At 19.7% G+C, this 22,869-nt stretch overlaps 2 protein-coding genes across 2 annotated transcripts; one reads left to right on the top strand and one right to left on the bottom strand.

The window, feature by feature from the left end:
- Positions 1–1,597: 1,597 nt before the first annotated feature.
- Bma-odr-2 (Uncharacterized protein) lies at positions 1,598–10,021 on the top strand (the record flags this gene model as incomplete). The annotated part of the gene is made up of 4 exons (XM_043082297.1): positions 1,598–1,686; positions 7,942–8,018; positions 9,179–9,311; positions 9,889–10,021. 4 exons carry the CDS (start codon positions 1,598–1,600, stop codon positions 10,019–10,021), a joined length of 432 nt encoding a protein of 143 aa, XP_042938231.1.
- Positions 10,022–11,355: 1,334 nt separating this feature from the next.
- On the bottom strand, positions 11,356–19,255 carry Bma-ceh-33 (Uncharacterized protein; the record flags this gene model as incomplete). The annotated part of the gene is made up of 6 exons (XM_043082296.1): positions 11,356–11,710; positions 16,672–16,835; positions 17,228–17,341; positions 17,590–17,781; positions 18,513–18,588; positions 19,224–19,255. The coding sequence occupies 6 exons, from the start codon at positions 19,253–19,255 to the stop codon at positions 11,356–11,358; spliced, it is 933 nt and encodes a 310-aa protein (XP_042938230.1).
- Positions 19,256–22,869: the final 3,614 nt, after the last annotated feature.

Genomic DNA, 22,869 nt, shown 5'->3' with positions numbered 1-22,869 from the left:
ATTTATTAACTGTGTAACACAATAAGTTATTTTAAATTAATATTATCACATCTGAAATACTGAATTACTAGTTATTTTTATTTACAGCTATGAAAAAGAAAAAATTCATTACATATCTAATTTAAAAGAAAAAAAAGTTGCGGAGAACATTTCCGCCCAGATAATACTTCTCGAATGTGGCGGAATTGACCTATCAGACATTTAGAGAAAAAATAATTATAATGTAATAATAATAATAATAAAGCTAAGAATTTAAACATTTCATTTAATAACAAAGTAATTTTAATTTTTAATTTTTCTGCTTTATTAATAACTTCAATTTACTTAAGTAATTTTAATAATTTCAATTTGTTTATGAAAATAAGTTAATTAGTATATTTTTAAAGTAAGTTAATGAATATATTATGATGTATGCTTAGTGTAATCTTTTAACTTATACTAAAATATGCTAATTAATTTGTCATTTCACATACGTATGTATTAAATACTACTAAGTAACTAAGTAAGTTAAAACAATTGCAGTTAGTTACTAAGTAAGTAAGTTGTCAACAAGTTAAAGATGCAATTAACTTAAAGTTTTTAATTTGAAAGAGAAAAAAAAAGTATCTTTTTATAAATAAAATCAAATTTTATTCTCTAAAAGATAAAACAATTAAATAAAGTATACAAAAATGAATAATAAATGATGAAAAAATGAGAAATAATAATTTTATTTTACCTTTTTTTGTTACTCAAAAAAACAAAAAAAAAATTTTGTTTTTTTCTAAATTTTAATCTTTGATAAACAAATAAATATATTCGCATATGAATTAAATTCAATTTAATTGTAAATTATTCAACAAATTAATTATTTAAATTAATATTAAATTTTGTTAGTAGTAAAATACTAAATATATTAATAATTTAATTTTGAAAAAAAAAAAAATTTTTTTTTCGTTTTCATTAAAAATATAATTGCATATAAAAAAAAATTCGTTTTACAATTAATTCAAATAGTTTTATTATTATATATTATATACATTTTCAATAGTAGAAAAAAACGTAAACTTTATTTGATAGAAATTTTATAAAATTTAATAAGTTATCACTTTAAAAGAGAATGAATACAACAATATTTTAAATTTACAAAATAGAAATTTAAATTTTTAAAATTTAAATATTTCGTGAAAGTTTGATTAATTTACAAAAAAAAAATAAATACTAAATTATAATTCATTTTTGAAAAATTTTTCAAACTTTCAAGTAATTTAATTGCAATCTAAATAATTTAAAAATGAGAAAAAAAGTTAAAATATATATGAAACAAAAAAAAAAATTGAAATTTAAATTTTATTAAATGTTATTAAGTATTTAAACTTATTTTCACAAAGTTTATTTTTAAAAAATTTATTTTTACAACGTATTTATTTACTTTTACAAAGTATATATTAACTTTAAGGTTTTTCTCGCTTTTTTTCAATTTAAAATTTCAAAATAGTAAATTATTAACTTTTTTTTTGCTCCTTTTTTTAAATTTTTTTTTAAATTTTTTTTTTTAAAAATTTTTTTATATTTGAAATACCACATTACAGCATCACGAATTTTATGCTATAGTTGTATGAGTCCATACCTGGAGCATCAATATATGTACATATCACACCTGTATCGACGACCAATGTCCTTCACACCAAAATGTGATCAATCCAGGTATGTCTCTCTCTCTCTTTTATTTCTTTAAAAAAATTAAATTTCGTTTTTTTTTTTTTTTTTTTTTTTTTGTTAAAATATTTATTAAATATTATTATGAATAAAATGAAATTACATTAGAAATGAAATGAAATATTTTTAAAAAGTAAAAATTTTATCCAATATCTCTTTAATAATGGCAAAAAAAAATTAAATTATTTCCAATTTTTTTTTTTTTGTCGTTAATTTAATTTTTTAAAATTTGTAAAAAAAAAAATGTTTTTGTATAATTTGTTTTGTTTTTGTTTTTTTTTTCCATTGTTTATATAATGCTTTTGCTAAATTTTAAATTATTTTAATAATGTAATAATAAACAAAATTTTTGTTTTTAAAATTTAATTCTTAAACTTTACAAACTTTCATTTAAATATATTATAGAAAAATTAAAAGAAAAAAACTTTTTTTTAGTGTTTTCAAATCTTTTAAAATTGAATTCTCCGTATTTTTCTTTGCTTCCTTTCCTTTTTTTTGTTATTTGTGGAAAATTTTTATTTCTTAAAAAAAGAAAAAAACTTTAAAATTCCTAAGAGAATTTTCATTTTTCTCATCTCACTTTCATCACTTTAAATTTTTGAAATAAATTGAATGATATTATTTTTACATTTACTTACTAAATAGCAAATTGATTATTGCATTGAATAAGTTTTTAAGTAAAATCACATTTTCACATTTATAATTAAAAGCTTTTAAAGCTTATAACAAATAATTAATTAGTAAAAGCACTCTTAAACAGGTGAAATTAGCAAAATGTCAATAAGAATAAATTTTAAAATTACTTACAAATAATAATTCATTGTAAACATTTCATTTTTAAATTATTCATTCTAAAGTTTGCTTAAAAGAAACGAAATGATAATAAAAATTTTGAAGTAAAATATTTTCGAAAATAATATTTTAGAAATTGAAATTTAAAAATTTTCATCCTTTTTTAAGCTTAAAATTTTGAATTAAATATTTTTATTTTTTGTTAATTTTTATTCATTTTTATATGGGAATAAAAAGCAATTGAATAAAGTATCATTAGATTTTTTTAATTTTTTTTTTCGATGGATTTTATTCAAATTAATGATTAATAAAAATTAGATTAGCATAATAATATGGGTAAGATTAAATGGAATTTAAAAATTTTCAATCTTTTGACAGTTTTTTTTTAATTTAATTTATTTTTTTTTTTAAATTTTATTGCTTAAAAAGTAAGAAACAGTAATATTTGACAGTAAATGTAGCGATTAAATGAAATTTAATTAAATTGAAATGACTAATTTTTATCAATTTGAAATATTAGTTTTAATTTTTTTAAAAAATAAGGAAAAAATCTTTCCAACAAAAAAAGCTTATCATCAAATGAATTTATTATCAATTCGTTTGAGATAATTAATTAAAACTAATTACATTAATAGTGAACTACAAATAAATGTATTATTAATTTGCTACTTGAAAAAAAAAATTTCAAAAAAATTAAATTTTTTAATAATTTTTTTTTTTTTGAATTTTAATATTAAATGCAAAAATGTAATGCGATATTCATTTTATATTAGAATTCAAATTAATTATTAAATTTAATGCACAATATTTAACCAAGTTTAGTCATTTCTATTGAATTTCAATCTTGCATTAAGACAGCCTAGTTTAGTCTAGGCTTATTTAGCCTAGTCTAGCCAAGCCTAATCTATTCTAGTCTAATTTGTTAAAAACTTGCGCATCTTTCCTCTCTATTTTTCAATTTTTTTTTTGTTTTTTTTTGATTTCTTTTAATGAAAATCGAAAAAAAAATTAATTATATGAAATTGAATTACTCGATTCTGTCTAAGTTATAATTAAACTAAAATTGAATGAAATAATCAAATCGTAAATGACAAACTTTTTTTTTTTCTTTTCATATATTTTTGAAAAATGCAAAAGAGCGGAAAAAAAAATTTTTTTCAGTTTAGATTACTTAATTACTTTTCAATTGCCTTTACGCTGTCACTTTTCATTACTTCTCAATTACTTTAATGCTCTCTCAGTTTGAAAAGTTAGTAAATGTAGTAAATAAAAATATGATTTTCAAAAAAAAAAGAAAATTTAATTTTTAAAATTTTATAATTATTAATTTTTTTATTTGCGATAGTATTTTTGTTTCAATTAATTATTTCCTAGCAAAAAAATTATATTCAATTTAACAGAAATAAAATTTAAAAATATTTTTAATTCCAAAATACTTAATTAAATGTAATTATTCTTAATTTCAATTGATTAGCATAAATTTGTGAAAAAATTGCTAATTGCATAATTTTGACAAAATTTTGACAGAATAATTCAATTAATTAAATTTGCAAAAAAAAAAAAAATATCAATGTGAAATTTAAATTAATTATAAAAATAATACTTTTATTAGTAAAATTTTAAAAAAAAAAAATATTTAAAAAACTTTAAGAAAACCAACGAGTACTAATATTCAATTATTTTGGTTATAAAATGTAGTAGCCAAAAGTTACTAGTTTCTAGGCCAAGGAAAAAAGTGCAAAACAGGAAATGAGCCTAATAATAAGTAATACGATACTAGCAACACTTAATTTTAGTCTAAATTTTATTTTAATTGATTTTGCTTAAAACTTTTTTTGTCAAAATTACTAGGCTAGGCTTTTATAATATAACCTTACATTCTAGGCATAATTTTTCCTAAAAAGCCTATAATACTAAAAATAAAACGATGAATGTTTCATTCCATTTATAATTTCATCTTTTCAAATAAAACTTATTAATTTAATTTATGATTTATTAACAAGTCAATTTTATGCTATTTTTTTATTTTTATTTTATTATTTATAATTTATTTTATTTATAATATTAATATTTATAATTTATTGCTTATATTTTATTTTATTTGTAATTATAATTTATTTATAATTATTTTATTTTATTTATAATTAGCCTAATTTACCAAAATGTTATCAGTAATGGTTATTTGAAAAATAAAACAGTAAAAATGAAAAAAAAAAAATGATTGATAATTTTATAATGCAAATGTAAATGAGAAAATTACACAAAATTTTAAAAACTTTTTAATTTTTAAATTTTAAAATTATTTTTATGGTAAAAATTATTTTGTGAAAAATTACAATTTATATTTTACTTTCATCTCATTTAACTCTAAGAATTTAACATTGATTGCTGGTAAAAATATGAAACTTTTCAATTTTGCTTCAATTCACTTCAATGAATAATTTATCAAAAAAAAAAAAAAAAATTTGAGCAATAATTTATTTAACTTTAAAATGTTTTTATATAAGCAATCAGCCAAATAAGCGATGCATTATCAAAATGAAATTTATTTCAGTGTAAAATTTCAAACAATTTAACAAAACATTTTTTAAGTCATCCAGAAAAATTAAATTAGTTAGTTCATTTCTGATTTGCTTCTTATGTTTCTTTCTCTTTTTTTTTTTTTTGCTTTTTATATTAAAATGAAAAAAAAAAATTTAAATCTTTTTTCATTTTATTTATAGTAAATTTTAAATTATTATGCGAAAAGAAAAAAAATTGCTTAATAAAAAATTTTTTTAAAAAATTTTTCAATTTTTTTTTTTAATTTATTCAAATAAAAAATGACGTAAAATTGTTATACAAAATATTTGCATTACAAAAAATTAGAATGCATAAAAAAGGTTTGCAAATATAATTTTAAAATTGTTTTTGAAAGACAAATTTTTTTTCAAAAAAAAAACATTCGTAAATTTTCAAATATAAACTAAATTTGCATAAAATTTTCATTTTTCTTTTTTTTTTTTTAATCACAAAATTTTTAGTTGTAAATATGTTTGCGTTGCTGAAAATTTAAAAACGATGATCGATAGTAAAGAGTAATTGGGTTTCATCGTTTTTTTTTTTTTCTCTTTATGACATTTAAATAAGCTAAAAGATCATTTGGAAGATAAATAGTTGACAGGAAAATAAAAAAAAAAAAAAGGAAATGAAAAAGCTAAAATGGATATTTGCATAAAAACAAAAAAGTTTTTTTTTTTTTTTTTTTATGAATTTTAATTTTTTCTTTTGAACAGATTTACTATATATAAGAAAATATAAAAATTTTACTAAATGTTGTAAATTTAATAGTAATTAAATAATATTGCTGTGAATATTTATTACTATTATTATTATTATTACTAATAATTATTATTATCATTATTATTATTATTTTTATTATTACTATTATTATTATTTTTATTATTATTATTGATATACTTTTCATTTATGTAAAATGTTAAAAATTTTAAAACAATAAATGTAATAAACATTTCTTTTCTATGTTTTGGCCAATTTTGTTAAATTATTTTTATAAAAATACAAAGTAAATTTTAAAAAAATTTCAATTATGCATTAAAATATGAATATAAAAATTAAAAAAAACAAAACAAAACAAAAAGAAAATTTTAGAAAGATTAAATTATTTGTTTAATTTGCATTTTAAAAGAACAAAAAAAGAAAAACTTATCTATTGCAATTTATTTAAAATGTTATCTTTATCATATAAAATGCTACCTTTTAATTTTATTTAAAATTTATTGGAAGAAATTTTAATTTATTTGTTATTTATCTTTTTCTTTTCATCATGTCAATAAATTAAATTTCAATAATAAACTTTGCATTTTTATCATCTAAAGATTTGCATGCAATATTTAAATTAAATCTTTAAAATCTTTTTCTTAAAAAAAAAAAAGAAAGAAAAAATCGGTGAGAAAAAAAAAAAGATTTATATAAAATTTATAGTAGTGTGAGTTTATTAAAGAATATTTTCTCATTACAACATTTAATTGAATTTTGAATTGAATTCATTCCATTCAATTTAAATTCTTTTCTTTTTTTTTCTCTCTCTCCCTCTCTCTCTCTTTTGCCTTTTTTTTTTTGAACAATTGTAAATGTATTTTTACTCATTCATTGTTGTCACATTGTCAACATCATTTCTTGGCTTAAATTCACTTCCAAACATTATATCGATACATTCATTATTAAATTATTTTAAATTTATTACAAAAAAAAGTTTTTTTTCCTCCATTATTGCAATAGTTTTGCAAATTTGGCCAAAATGACAGGCCAATATGAGTAGAAAAGAGCCTAATTTGTCCCATTCACATATAACTTTGGGCCAATTACAATTGCATCAGAAAAGAAAAAAAAAAAAAGGAGGAAGAAAATTTTATGAAATATCAAAATTTGCTAATGTAAAATAAAATATTTTAAATTTTAAAATTTCCAAAAAAATAAGAAAAAAAATTTTATAAAATATCAAGATTTGCTATTTTCATTTTGATTATGCTTAAGTTTTTGCTAATATAAAATGATAAAACATTTTAAATTTTAAAATTTCCAAAAAAAAAAGTTTCACGAATTTGCTAAAATTTATTTGTAAACAATTTTATTGAATAATTATCAAACTTGTCAATGATTAAATTTGATTATCTAATAGTAATAATAATAAAAATGTCTTTGGTGACAATATTCGAAATGTTGTTAATGTCAAATGCTGCTTGCATAAATACGGTTGAATAATTTTAATTTTCTTTTTTCTTTTTTTTTTTATAAAAATTTGCAATGAAAGAGAGAATATTTATTTGATAAAAAATAATAATAATAAATCTATTTCATATATTAATCAAATAAATAAAGAAATAAAAGACTTAAAAATTGAAATATTAATTTTAAAAAATTTTTTTCATCATTTCAAAAAAAGAAAAAAGAATGAAAAAACCTTTTTATTACATTTATCCCTCAAAAAATACACTCTTACCACTATTTCTTTTTTAAAAAAATCGATAAATTGGTTTGTGAATTAAAAATTTGATTAATTTTAATTTCATTTTTCAATACTTCTTGTTGTCCATTTCCAGACATTACTTTTTCTCTCACTCGTAATACTGAAAAATTATATTATTTCGTTAAAATTGCACCAAAAAAAGAAAAGAAAAGAGAGAAGGAAAAAAGCTTTCGAGAATTCTCAGAAATAGCTATGAGATATTTGGGAATTCGCGGGATTGCATTGAGAGAGAAATTTAATTATTACTAATGAGAACAATCAATTTTGCTATATATTTCACTGAGTGATTTATTGATGATTTATTTACTTTTTACTTTTAAAAAGAAAAAAAAAAATTATATTATTGCATTTGTATATTATTGTATTAAAAAAAAAATATATTTATTTTTGAAAAATTTAAATTTAAATTTTAATATTTTCAGTTTCGATAGTCGCTTCCTAAATTGGAAAAATTGTTCCGACTTGTGTGTGATATTGAAAATGAATGATCGTCTTGGAGGTAAATTAAAACGAAACAAAATAAACAAACAAAAAACCAAAAACAAAATAAATTCAATCAATTTGAGAAATAATTTCAAAAAAAAAAAAAAAAAGGAAAGGAAAAAATAAGTATAATTAATCATTTCAAAATTTATTGATAAATATGTTCAAAAAATATTGATTGAATGATCTTGATCAAATTTTATTGATGAATTTTTTAAATATGAAATAATGAATGAATAAATTAATTAAATCAGTTATTTGTAAAATTCATAAATTTACAAATCAGTGATGATTAACTTTACAAAAAAAAAATCGAAATTTTTAAAAAAAAAAAGTTCAATTTTTTTTTTAAATGATAAATTGAGTATAATATGGATAAAATATAAATGTATGCAAATCCCAAAGGATTAGCAAAATGTTAAAAGAAAAATTTTTAAGAATATTTTTCAAAAATGTGAAAGAGAAATCGAAATGGAATGCAGTTAATCATACTTCGATAAAAGTAGAAGAAAAATTTTTTAAAAAAAAATAAAAAAATAAAAGCAAATAGCTAAATTTTATAATTTTTAAATTTCAAAATATAAACAAAAAAAAAAAAAAACTTTCAATTTTAAAACAATAACAATGAGAAAAATATTACTGAATTATTTTTCTTTTATTGTCAGCTAGTAATACCGGAAATATTTTATCTTATATTCCGGAAATATTTTAATCATTTTATATCAATTGCTTGAATAAATTTTTTTGATAAACACAAATTAAAATATTTTATTTGTTTTTTGTTATAATAGTTGAATTATTCAAGTTAAATGAAATATTTATTAGCCAAGTTGTTGCTAATAATTAAATATGCTCGAAATAATTATCTTTTCTTTGTTTATCACTGAAATATTATCAGTGATAATTTAGAATAATAAATCTAAAATGAATTTTTAATTAAATTGAAATGATAAAAATTATACAAAATAAAAAAAAAAAAATTAGAAATTTATGAATTATATTTGGCAAATTTTTGCTAAAAAAACTATAAATTTTGTTAAATTTTACCATAATAATTAATAATAAGTAAGATTTCAATAAATTTTATAATAATAAAAATTTTTTAAATAAAATTTTAATTAATTTCAAGGATGATATTTTAAATTTATTACAAAATTTTAAATTTTTTTTTTTGAGGACGACGACGTGAAGGTTACTTACGTGGTTGTATGTCCGATATAATACATTACAATCAGACATTAAGCGCACTTGGCGCAACGAACGCATGCACAGTTGTTAGGTTGCGTGATTTGTTCATTTCTACTGAAAGGTTTACTTCTTTTCTTTTTTGTATAATTTAAAATTATTGTTTTAAATATTATTTAATTGTTTGCATTAAAGTTAAAAAAGAAACGTAATTAATTGAATTAATTTTAATTATAATTTTTTCATTTTTTAAATTTAAATTATAATTTTCTTTTTTCATTTTTATCTCTTTTAAAAATTAGTTTTATCATTTATTAATTAGCAACAAAATAATTTTAAAATGTAACATTAATAGTTTATTTGTGTTTCAGTTAAATTAGATGGAATTATCAAAAAAAAAATTCTTTTTTAATTAGTAAATTATAATATTCTGTTTATTATTAAATTTTTATTGTTAGAAATTTTTTGTTACTTAAATTATTAATCTAATTTAGTTGAACACAAAAAAAAAGCTATTAATTTTACATTTTAAAAATTAATTTATTACTAATTAAGAAATTTTTTGTTGTTTAAAATATTAATCCAATTTAATTGAACACAAATAAATTATTAATTTTAGACTTTAAAAATTAATTTAAAAGAGATAAATTAAAATTATAATAATTCTTGCATTAATCAATCATTCATTAATTAATTTTTAGGTACTTATTCGAAAATTCCGATCAAGCGCAATTGTGCGCATGTCATAGTGATCTTTGCAATTTAGCGCCTTCGATAATTTCCATTCATCGTTTAATCTATCTGATATATGTTTTATTCATATTTTTTTTGTAATTTTTGCTCAAAATTTTAATTTTTATTCATCTTAAGCAAATTATTTTAATAAAAGAAAGAAGCGATAACGAAGGCAAATGATTACAATTAAATGTATTAAAAAAAAATAATTTCATAAATTAAAATTTGAAATTATTAAAATTTTTACATCGAATTATTTGTTATTACTTTTGCTAAAATGTTGAAATTTATCAAAATTTTTGCACAAATTTCATTTATTTGTTTTTAATTTACATTTAATTATGTATTAATTTTGTCATTTTCATTTATCATGTATTAATAATTGATTTATTGATTGATCAATTTATTGATTGATTGATTGATCGGTTTAATGATTTACTGATTGTTTGATTAATAATTTTTGTAATATTTGTTAATGTCATATCATTAATATTTGAAATGAAATGAGACCTCAGCAAGATAATCAACCAATGCAAATTATTAGTAAATTTCAAAGATAAAAAAAAAAAAGAAGAAAACGACACTAAAGATTAAATAAAAAGTAAAAATTAAATTTAATTATGAAATTTTAAAATAAACGATTAAATGTTTAAATCAAATTTGCAATAATTTCTATTCAAATTTATTTTTCAATAATTTCTTTTTCTTCCTTTGATAATCTAAAAATTTAATTAATTGCTTTATTTAATACATTTTTAAATGATTGAAATATATAAAATTTTAAAATTTAAATTGACCATTAAATATCATTCAAATATTTCAATACTTTTATTCGATAGTATTACTCAAATCTTTTCTACGCCTTTTTTTTTTTTACCGAATTTTTAACAAAAATTTTTGAAAATGTAAAAACACGCTAAAACTATTAGCTATTTAATTTAATTAATAAATCCTAAAAGAAAAAAAAAAATAGTTACATATCTTACATTAATTTGTAAATTAAATGTTGCAAAGGCGCAAAATGCATTTACAAGAAATGCGCAAAATGCAATTGATTGATGGCAAAACATTATTTTTTATATCGTAGAAAAAAAAAAAAAAAAAGAAAAAAATGAAAAAAATGAATCAATATTGCGATCGTATACATTTAGCAAATAAATTAAAATTAAATTAATTAAATTCATCTGAAATATTTCATAAAATTTGGAATGAAATTTAAATATAAACAAATACATATTTTTATCAAATTGTTAACAAAAACTATTGCTTTTTTCCTTTTTTTTAAAAAAAAAAATGATTTAAATTAAAATAAGCTAAAATATTTGTTACATTAATTTGTTTTTAAATTTAAATTTGATATATTCAAAAATTATTTGATTTTTTTTTCCAAATAATATTTAAAATAATTTTAGAAATAAAAAATAAAAAAACGATCACAATGACTGATAACTTGTCATATATATCATATCAGCACTCGGAATATATTGCATGGATTGATTTGTATTGTAAGCAAAATTAAATCCAGGCGCAGTTGCTACTGCTAATTGATTATTGTAAGCTGTCGCAAGACTATTCGTCTCCTGAATCGCTGATGACATTGACGTTGACATTGATTGATTCAAAAGCATTTGTGAACATTGTTGACGTTGTTGTCGTTGCTGCTGTTGTTGTTGTTGATGATGTTGTTGTTGTTGTTGTTGTTGATGTTGTTGTTGTTGATGTTTAATATCAAACAAGCCATCATCACTGGATATATCTGAATCTTCTTTTCGTTCACCACATAAACCACTGAAATTTAAATAAATATAAATTTTCATAATATATTTATAAAAATGTATATTTAGGCAAAAAAAAAGAGTTTATATTTATTAAAATGTATATTTAATTAAAATCAAAAATAAAAAGAAAAATGATTTAATCTTTTTTTTTTTTTTTTTTTACTTTACTAATAAAAAGTAGAAAATTAAATGTTTCAATGAAAAATAAAAATGAAAAAGAATAAAATGTTTAACATAAACTTATTACTATTAAATTTAAAAAAAAAAAAAATGAATTTTAGTTCAAAGCATAGTAAAATAATATTTTAAAAAACAAAATTATTTGTAAATGTTGTTTTTTTTTTAATTAAAATGAATTTCAATTTCAATGATTATCAGTGAAGCTCGTAAAATTTGATGGAGATAAGTTAATTATTTAATTTTTACTTGAATAATATTTGCAATCCTAAAAATATTTTCCATTAATTTAAGAAAAAAAAATAATTGAAATTATATAAAATTGAAAAGAAATAATTAATATATTTCTCTTTTTTTATCAGTGCAATTAATCTTAAATAATTTGAAGTGAATTAGCACAGAATAAATTAATTAGTAAAAAAAAATTAACAGTTAATTAGTGCTAATGTGATGACACGATAATGTGACATTTTAGTAAGATAATTATAATTATTCAATCTTACTATGATTGTTTAATAAGAATTTAATCAAAAATTAATTATTTAAATTTTAAAATAAAATTTAAAAAAAAAATCATTGAAATCTGTCAAAATTCCGTTTTTTTTTTTCTTTTTTTTTATCATCTAAATTCCATTTAAATAATTATATTATTTCAATTTTGTTGATTTTTGTAATTTTTGAGATAAAATTTTAAAAAGAAATATTATTTAAATTATCCAAAATTCCATTTTCTTTTTTTGTTATTTAAATTCCATTTAAATATTTATAACATTTAAATTTTGTTAATATTCTTAATTTTAAGATAAAATTTCGAGAAAATACCACTTAATTCAAATTTTAAAATTCCGTTCTTTTTTTTAATCATTTAAATTGCGATTAAATTTTTGTTGAAATGTTTAATAAATTTTTTTTTTTTTAAAAAAAAAATCGACAAAATTATATTTAGTTTACTTTAAATATTATATACCACTGAGGGATCAATTATGATTTATGACAAACAGACAAGTAAGTATCGTTGACATTTTCTTCTTGTCATTTAGCAATTATCAATTGACAGACAGACAGACAATCATCGCTGGAATTAGTGTTCGTGTCAATGTGTCATTGTGTAATAGAATTATTATACTGGTAGTTAATTAATCAAAATTAAAATTTTTTAACAAATATTAAATAATCAATTATTTAATTATAAATTTATGCATTTATTATTATTATTATTATTAAAATTACTTTTAAAATAATTTATCTCATTAATTAATCTTCAAATAATTTATAATTTCACTTTTGTTTAAACAATTTATCTAATATTTTAAGTATTTTCGTTGTTTCATTTTATTTTTTATTTTTTGCAAATTGTTTTGTTGTAAATTAATAATTACAATAATTTTTTTTTAAATGTTTTTAAATTTTTACAATATTTTTTAATTATTTCTCAAATAATTATCTTTGATTATTAAATTTTTAAAAATTTTTTCATTGGTTACATTTTTAGTTTATTGTTTATTTAATTTTTTTCTCTTTTTATAGAAAGTTATTGACTAAATAAATTTATTATTTTCTTTCTTTTTTTTTTTTCGTGCATATTTTGTTGTAAAATAATAATTTGTATTAATTTTTCAAATAATTATCGTTTTTAAAATTTTTTTCATTAATTAAATTTTTATTTTATTGTTTATTTAATTACTTCTTTCTTTCTTTTTCTTTTTCACTGAAAAATTATCATAGAACAAATAAATTATAATTTTTTAAAGTGAAAAACAAAGAAAAATAAATAAACAAAAGAGAAAAAGAAAAGAATCCATTGTGTGTCACATTATTGTTACATCAATAAATTAGTAAATGTTTATAAGATATTCTCTACAAAATGACTATAATATCATTTCATTGTTCACTTCTGTAAATAAACTTTACAAATAACTAAAGTTTCTTTCTCTCTCTCTCTCTCTTTTTTTCTCTTTCCCTTTCCCTCTCTCTCTCTCTCTCTCATTCATTTCATTCGATCCTTTGCTCATTCATTGTTTTCACATAAATTGTGAATAAAGAACACCTGAAAGTTTTGAAATGAATGACATACAAAAACATACACAGACACACACATACACACACACACATATATATATACAGACACATACATAGACAAACAAACACATACAAATACACACATACACAGACATACACATACCCAAACAGACAGATTTATGCAAATATATTCAGATATGAGTTGCTCTCCTCTGTCTTGTCAAGTGTCAAGTGGTCCCGGAATTACAGGTCGTACACAAATAGCTTTTCTGCCCAGAACTGCTAAACCTTGTTTACACAAAATAAACAAATTATTAGAGAAGGTTAGATAGCATTGATCAAATCTACCGTAATCATTAACGAGAGAGAGAGAGAGAGGGAGAGAGAGGGAGAGAGAACGAAAGAAAGAGAGTCAAACATATGATTGTTATGAATGTGTGAATGAATGATTCGATTGTTTTGTTTTGTTTTTCAAATTCTATCAATTTTTATTTCTATTATTTTATTTATATAAAGTTGAAAGTAATTATTATGAATGATTCCATTTTTTTTTCTTTCGTTTTCTTTTTGTTTTTGAAATTTTATTAATTTTTATTTATATATTTATTTATGTATAATTAAAAGTATGTGAATTTATTAATTACATAATTGTATAAATAATAAAACTAATTTACACTGAAGTAACTGAATTAAATTGACTTATTTTATAATATGGATTTTTTTTTTTTTTTTTTTTTTTTGTAAATCATTTAGTTATTTTATCCTAATATTTTAACTTTTTTTTTTTGAAAATCAAATTTTAATTTGAATTAAATTATTTGATGAAAATTAATGCAAGCAATATTTTTAAAATCATTCATTTATTTTATTCTAATATGTTTCAATTTTTTAATCACTAGTTTAATCACTAGTTTAAAGAAAAAATTTTCTTTTTTTTTAATCTTATTTGATTAGCAAATTGATTTTATTTTTTTATACATAATAAATAAATTAATTAATTAAGTTTTTTCATATAGTATATGAATGTTTGATTTTTTTCCTTTTTTTTTTTGCAAATTAGAATAGAAAAAAAAATTAATAAAAATTTGAAAAGATTTAATTAAAATTGAAAAGATACGATAAGCCATCATGTTATTGCTAATTGTAATACATCTTTTAGACATCAAAATTGATGTAATAGTAATCAGAAAGAGAAAGAAAAGAGATGGAAGTGATAGTGGCAGTGATAAGTATCATTTATCATTGTAACGCCTTTAACGAAGATACTTTTACCTGTTTGTTACAACTAATTCAGATGTTCAATAAATTGAGCATCGTTTTGCATAAAGGAAACAAAGAGATGAAATATCTCTCTGTAAAGAGTAACTTGTCAACAACTGACACGCATTTGTCCATATCATTCAAACTTGACAAGAGCGCTTGTTCGCTGAGTAATGAAAGATTGTGACAAGGATTGATGTTGATAACATTGATGATAGTAATAATAATGATAGATGATGATAAAAGTGATTATAAGTCACTGTCAAAAATATGGTGATAATGCTATAATAATTGCAGGGGTTATAGTTTGCAGTGGTTGAAGTTTTGAAAAAAAAAAAAAAGTTGTATGATAATTCAGTGATAATAATAACAGACAAGGAATGATTTTGATAATATTGATGATAAGAATGATGATAAAAATGATTGTAAATCATTGTGAAAAATGTGCTGATAATACTATAATAATTGTATTAGGTATGATGAATGAAGTTTTAAAAAACAATTTAAATGATAATTAAATGATAACAATAGCAAACAGCAAAATTGATAACAAAAATTATTAATTAAAAAGCAAAATGATTTTGATTTCATAATATGAACTGATTTTAATAAAAAGAGGAAAATTTTTTCGTTTAAATCCATATGATGCAAAAAGTAATTTCTAAAATTCTTGCCATCATTTGAAAGAGATTTTTAAATTTAATTTAATTTAGAACTTAAGCGATCACTGATAAACGATGACATGATAAAATAAACTTGACTAATTCAGTTCAAAAGCTCGCCATTTTTTTTAAAAAAAAAAATTCTCAATAAAACATTTTTTAAAATAAAATTTTTCATATATCTGAATGTACTGAACAGTTATCTGCTTCCACTTTATTTATTTCTCTTATCAGTGATAATAGCATTATGAATTAGAACTGACAAGCATAAAATATCATTTCTATTTTATCACATTTGCATTTTAGGAAAAATTTTTAAGATGAATGTGAGAAAAAAACCAAAATTTTTTTAAAAAATAAAAGTTTGCAGCAAACCGAGAAAATTTAAAATTTTTGAAATTGAGAAAATCGTTGTATTTAATACAACAAAAACTAATGGAAATTATTGAAATTATATTTCAGAATGAATTACTAAATGACTGCTTTTATTTTTTATAAATGTTATTTAGATATGAAAATAAAATAAAATAATTAAAACATAAAATACAAACAAGCAAAATATAATTTATTATATAAGTAAATTAGTATAATTTTAATGTTTCAAATTTATCCATTTTCTTTTTTCTTTAAAATATTATTTTTTTTAATTTATATAATTTTTTCTTAATTTTTAACTATTTAATTTAATTTTATAATCTTTTTTTTTTCAATTATTTAATTATTAATTTAATCAACTATTTTTGTTAAAATTATTTAACAAAAAAAAAAAAAAAACAAAAGAAAAAAGAATTTTTTTTTGAGCTTTTTCTCTTTTTGTTTATTAAAATTTAAAATGCAAAATTAATTTTCTTACCTGCCCTTATTTTCAGCAGCTCGATCACGTTGCCTTCTATTTTTAAACCAATTTGATACCTGTGTTACAGTAAGATGTGTCTCTTCGGCTAATTCTTTTTTCTCTTTTGGTGATGGATATGGATTTTTAGCATACCAATTTTTTAAAGTATACCTTGATTTCTCCTAAAAAAAAAAAAGTTTAAAAAAAGTAAAAAATAAAAAATCAAATTTCAATAAATTTAATTTAAACTTTTTTTCCGAAAAAATTTTAATAGTGGTTAAATTCAAAAAATGCATAAAATAAAATGAATGAACAAAAAAAAAAGTTTTTTTTTTGTGCTATTTCCAATTAAACTTTAAAAGTAACTTTATTTGATTACTACTATTAATTTTATTTAATATTTTAAATCATACTTAGATAAGTATATATTAAAACATAGTAATTACATTTAATACTTATAAATTATATTTAATTTTTATTTATGTGAATTCATTAAATTTATAAAATATGTTTTAAAGTAAATAAAAAATTAAAAAATTTTTTTTTCAACTAATTAAAAAAAAAAAATATTTACTCTGAAACAATAACTTGTTTCTTCACCATCCCAAATTGTTCGAGGTAGCGGAAATTTTCGTCGTATTCGATATTTTCCAACAGCGCCTAATTCTCTACCTCGCATTTTTTCAGCCTATGCAATAGAAATTAAAAAAATTAAAATCAAAAAAAAAATTTTGAACTTATTATTTTCTACAATTCTGCATTTTTTTTACATTAACAAAATTTTGCTTTTGCATAACAATTTTTTTATTTTTTTTTTTTTTGAAATTTATCCATTTATAAATGAAACGAAAATTTTTAAAATTAAACTTAAATTTAAAATAAAAATCAAATATGAAATAAGAATTGAAATTAAAATTAAGATAAGTTAATTATTACTTCACTATAATGTGCTTTCAGCCATAAATCTTGTAATTCTGCATGATTTTCTGGTGAGAATTGATTAGTTTCAAGAATTCGATAAAGTTCTTTAAAATTTTGCCGATGAAAACATATAAATGCTTGAGCTTTAAGGACACTTTCATTACGCCGTAAATCTTCTCGATTTGGTATTGCCCAAATAAATTCAGCCTTGAAATTATCAAAAAAAAAAAAAGATTACTTAACATCTCATATATGCAATTATCATTATCATTAACACAGAATTATCACTATCACTAGTATATAATTAGTCATATATCATTTTAATATTTACATTTATAAAATTCAATGATAAAGGAATTAAAAAACATTGATCAAAAAGAGTTACGGTAAATTATAGTTTAATACTTTTTAAAATAAACAAATAAAATGCAATTTTTTTTTTTTTTTTTAAAGTTTCACTCTACAAAATTTAATTGAGTTTTTTTTCTCACAATCACTGTAATAGTGGAATAATAAGAACAATCGATAGTCACTGGTACTGATATGATATGATATGATATGATATAGAAATGATTAATGAATAATAATTATAGAGGTAAAATTTAAGGTAAAATTGAAAGTTTTTTAAAATGTTTTATTAATAGATGCTGCTACATGTCTAACTGATAAATAATCATTGTTTACAGCTCAAATAGCTTTTTTTCTAAAATTTCTTTTCAAGAACGATTATTTATTGTGAGCTAATCTAATAATGATAATAAAAATAGTAATTTACAGATATTACTGTAATAATAATAAAATCATAAAAATAAATTGTTGCTATATTATTAAAAAAAAAATGGAATTATAATAATTAATTGTTCTATTTTTAAAAAAAAAAAATAATGAAAGAAAAAAAAAAGAAATGAAATGAAATGATAATGAAAAATGGATCATACCAAACGATCGATGTCACCCGATTGATGAAGAACTTCACAAACACAAGCAACCTGATCGCTATCAAATGTACTCTCACTGAAATGGAATATATAAATATAAACATGAAATAGTAGAAGGATTAATTATTAAAATTTGGGAGGTGTGAGGGAGGCGGAAGAATTGTTAGAATGGATTTTAGGTTACTATTACTGAAATTAAATATATTACTAATAGTTATGTAATTTTAACCTGTTTTCTTTTTTTTTTTTTGCAACATTGTCGTAATGTAAATTGGATACTTTTTATAGAAATTGATATGCTATTGAGATAAAATTTCGATCAATCTCGATGATCAGTTTTCTTTTGATATTAACTTACTGTAACTTTTGTTTAATTTTTATTTAATTTGTACATAATGATGAGGAGGAGAGCTGGTTGATGAATGGATGATGAGTGTAGATGAGTATTTGTCACTGTCATTTGTCAACGAAATTTATTCATATCTGTAGGTATATGAGTACTAAATTACATGTTTTCATTGTTTTCCTTTTTTTTTTGTTTTGTTTTGTTTGCGTATGTTTAGAAATACTGATATGGTTGTATCAGATATCATTATGATATGTCAACAATAATTTTTCAAGATTATATTTTTTAATTTCATTGAAAATTTCTTTTCAAATATTTCCCGTGGAAAAAAAGAGAAGGAGAAGAAAAAAAAAGAAAGAACTCACGGTTGAATAGATAATTGATATTGTTGTTCCATTATAATAATTAACCTTGTAATTTAAAATTAGCCAAAAAAAAAAAAAAAAAAAAAAAGGAAAGAGAGAATTACAGATGGCTATTTGTAATGAATGAAAATGAGAAATGTACAGTTTTTCTTTTTCTTCTTCAAATTTCAATTTGAATTTGATATTTTTTACAGGTTGGCGAATTAAATAAGCCAAAATTTAAATCCTGTAACTGTAATAAAATATTAGTTATTCCTCCTCCCTTTTGGTATTAAAATGAATAATCGTCGATTGATGTTAATATTAAGAGAGATATGATGAGATGGCGCTGTTGGTTGATGATATTGTGAAATGGGAGATGCAAAGCGGTGCGTTTTTGGTTCGGTAAAAGAAAGCTAAATCATTTCGTCAACCTTCGCCTCCTCCTCCTCCTCCTCCTTCTTCTCCCCCCTTGTCCTCTCTCTCTCTCTCTCTCTCTTTTCAATCTCCTTCATTCTCTTTCATTTTAAAACAACATTTCTCAACTACTGTCACTCATCTGGGACATTTCATTGGGAGGGATTTAAATTTAAAAAAAAAAGAAGAAATACTACCATAGTTAAAGGGAAAAAAAAAGGTGGTAAAGGTGGTATTCCTAAAGTAAAGTAAGTCAGTCATCTGTCAACCATTCTAGCATACTATGATGACAACCATAAACCGAATACTTTCTAGACATTTCAAATAAAATTGCTAGCATTTGTAATCATAATTTGTCACCTAAATTACTCTTTTATTAATTTTGTATTTTTTACTTTTTATTTTTTGTATGATAGCAAAAATTAGAATATAAGTAAATATATGGAAATATTAGCATGTGATAGTAAACAAAAAGTAATAAGACAATAAATGATACGATAAGTTATTTGTTATTGTTGTTGTTGTTGTTGTTATGAAATGAACGCTTATCAACGAATTGATAATTTGTTAGTAATAAGGTAAATTCAAAAATAATGGATATAAGTAAATATATGGAAATATTAGCATATTATAGTAAGCAAAAAGTACCTTATTATAAGTGAATAAGTAGTTATAAGTAAATGAATGATAAGTTGTTGTTGCTAGAAAATAAAGGCTTATCAATGAACTGATAATTTGTTAGTAATAAGATGAATTAATGTAAATTACAAGTAATGAAAGGAATCTGGCAGATGGATCGATTCAAATCAATGATAACAATTGACAGTAATTCATTTTTTCCCCAAATTAATTAAGGTTTAAAATATCAGATTTATCTTATTACTATCAGATCTTATCAATCTTAATACTTCAAATATTATTTATCAGACTTGACTATTAGTTAATCAGTATTTCATAATTGAATTCTAAAAATGAGTTATTTTTTATTTATTTTTTGTATGAAGTTATAAATAGAAGGATAAATAATAATTGGAATGCATTAATATTTGAAATAACAAATATCGCTGTTACTGATATGATTTGATAAAAAAGAAAAATGCACTTAAATAAGTAAGTAAAATTTATCAAACAAAGAAAGAAGAAAAAAAGATCTAACATAAATATTTATTTATTTATTATCTATACGAGTTTTTTTCCGACCTTATCATTTTATCAAATAGAAATAAGAAAACAAAATTGAACAGTGTAAAATTGTTGTTTGATAAATAAATTGGACAAAGTACTAATAGTTACAATTAGCCTCCTATTGAATAAGTATAAATTATCAATGATAATAGATGATAGTAAATAAACAATTGATAATGGTAATAATGATGACTGATATATTGATAGGCGGTAATGGTGATGAGTAATAATGGCGGTAGTGGTTTAGTACACCAGAAATTAGTGGCCGCGGTCTAATGCAATGCATCTTCCTCAAAACTAATGCTTGGATCGAAGCATTTCAATGGTTTTCGAAGTAATCTTCTGGCACAAAGGCACTCATGGCTGTCACATTTGCGCCTAACACCTTGTCAATCATTCAACAGTCCTCAACAGGCTTCCTCCAATTCTTTCAATGTATGTTTTAATATATGTTCGATGATTTGTTGCTTTCTGGCTGCTAAATTGGTATCATTTTGACTACCTTCAATTGATGTAGTAATAAATGAGTGATAATGATAATGATAACACTGATAAAACTATTAATAACAATAATAAATTTCATTAATATAACAAAAAAAGCTATATTTATGCACTGATAAAATTTGATTAAATTTTCAGCGCAAAAATTTTTTTACTAATAAAAGAAAACAAAAAATTATGATTTGGAATTAATTTGAAAAAAAAATTTCGAAATTCATTTCTATTTATTCAATATGTTTTGAATGTTATTTTCCATTTAATTTCTCTTTCTTTTTTTTTCTCTCTCTCTCTCTCTCTCATTTCTTCCCTTTTCTCTTGGATGAATCAATTTTTTTAAAGCATTTTCCTACGGTATATTTTATTTCTTTAGTTTTAATTTTTCTTTTTTTTTTTTTGATTAACATTAGTTAATGTAATGCTACAATTACAGATGAGCAGTAAACAAAAATAATTAATTAATTTCTAAAAAACATAATTAAAATTGATTTCAAAAAATTGTACTTAAAAAAAAATTAAAAGTAATTAAAAGAGAAATATTAAGATTTGATGAATGCTAATAATTTTTATTAGTTTTATTGTCGCTTTAATTTTACTTTATTTAAAGAAGATTTAAAGAAGGATTTTTGCGCTTTTTGTAAATTATTAATTATTAATTTTCTCAAATCTTTTTTTTTTCTTTCTTTCATTTATTTCTATTTTTTTTTTAGTAAGGAAAGAATTTTTAAATTTGATGAAAAAAAAACTTGTCACATTTTCACCGTAATATTTTAGCATTTTGAAAAAAAAAAATTGAAGAAAAAAAGAAAACGAAAAAAGATGAAAGCAATTTTTTAGTTTTTTTTTTTTTTTCCATTTCTTCCTTTCACTTTTTTTTCCTCACTTCCTCATTCTTTTTATTTTCCTTTTTTCTTTAAATTTGAAATGAAATAAGAAGTAAAATATATGCAAAACTTAAGAAAATATTTTTGAAGCGTTAAAGTTTAATTATTTACTAAAAAATTAATTATAATTTAATTATAACTCAAATAAAGTTTTATAAAGTTTTTTTTCCTAGGTTATGCAAAAAATTATTATTGTAATTTTACTAAATGGAATAATACTTATTTATGCTTGAAGAGAATAAAAAAAACCTCGAAAAAATGATAAAATAAAAATATTCTTCAAAAAGAAAAAAGGAAAAAATTCTGTCGAAATAAAAGAAATATATATAAAGTTTTAATTTTATAAAATAATAAACTAAAATTTAAAAATAATTTTGCATTCAAAATCTTATCACAAATTTTTAAAATTCAGTTTTGAGAAATTAACGCTTCGTTTGTTGTGTTAATTTTAGAATAAATTAACTATGAATTCATTCAAATAATTTCATATATTCATCATAAGTTTAAAATTAATCTTTCAAAATTATACCTCAGCAAACATTTTTTTCTAAATTATTCCATTTCACATTTTTTATTTCAAACTTTTTTAATCTGTTTCCATTTGCGCCAAAAAAATGGTTATATCATTTGTTTATTTTCTATAAAAATTGTGAAGAAACAATGTCCTTAAAAATTCAATTTTT

Source organism: Brugia malayi, assembly GCF_000002995.4.
Source record: "Brugia malayi strain FR3 genome assembly, contig: Bm_v4_Chr4_scaffold_001, whole genome shotgun sequence".
In the NCBI taxonomy this organism is placed as follows: domain Eukaryota; kingdom Metazoa; phylum Nematoda; class Chromadorea; order Rhabditida; family Onchocercidae; genus Brugia; species Brugia malayi.
The sequence above is the reverse complement of the archived record's forward strand: the minus strand, read 5'-3'. Positions and strand labels throughout refer to the sequence as shown.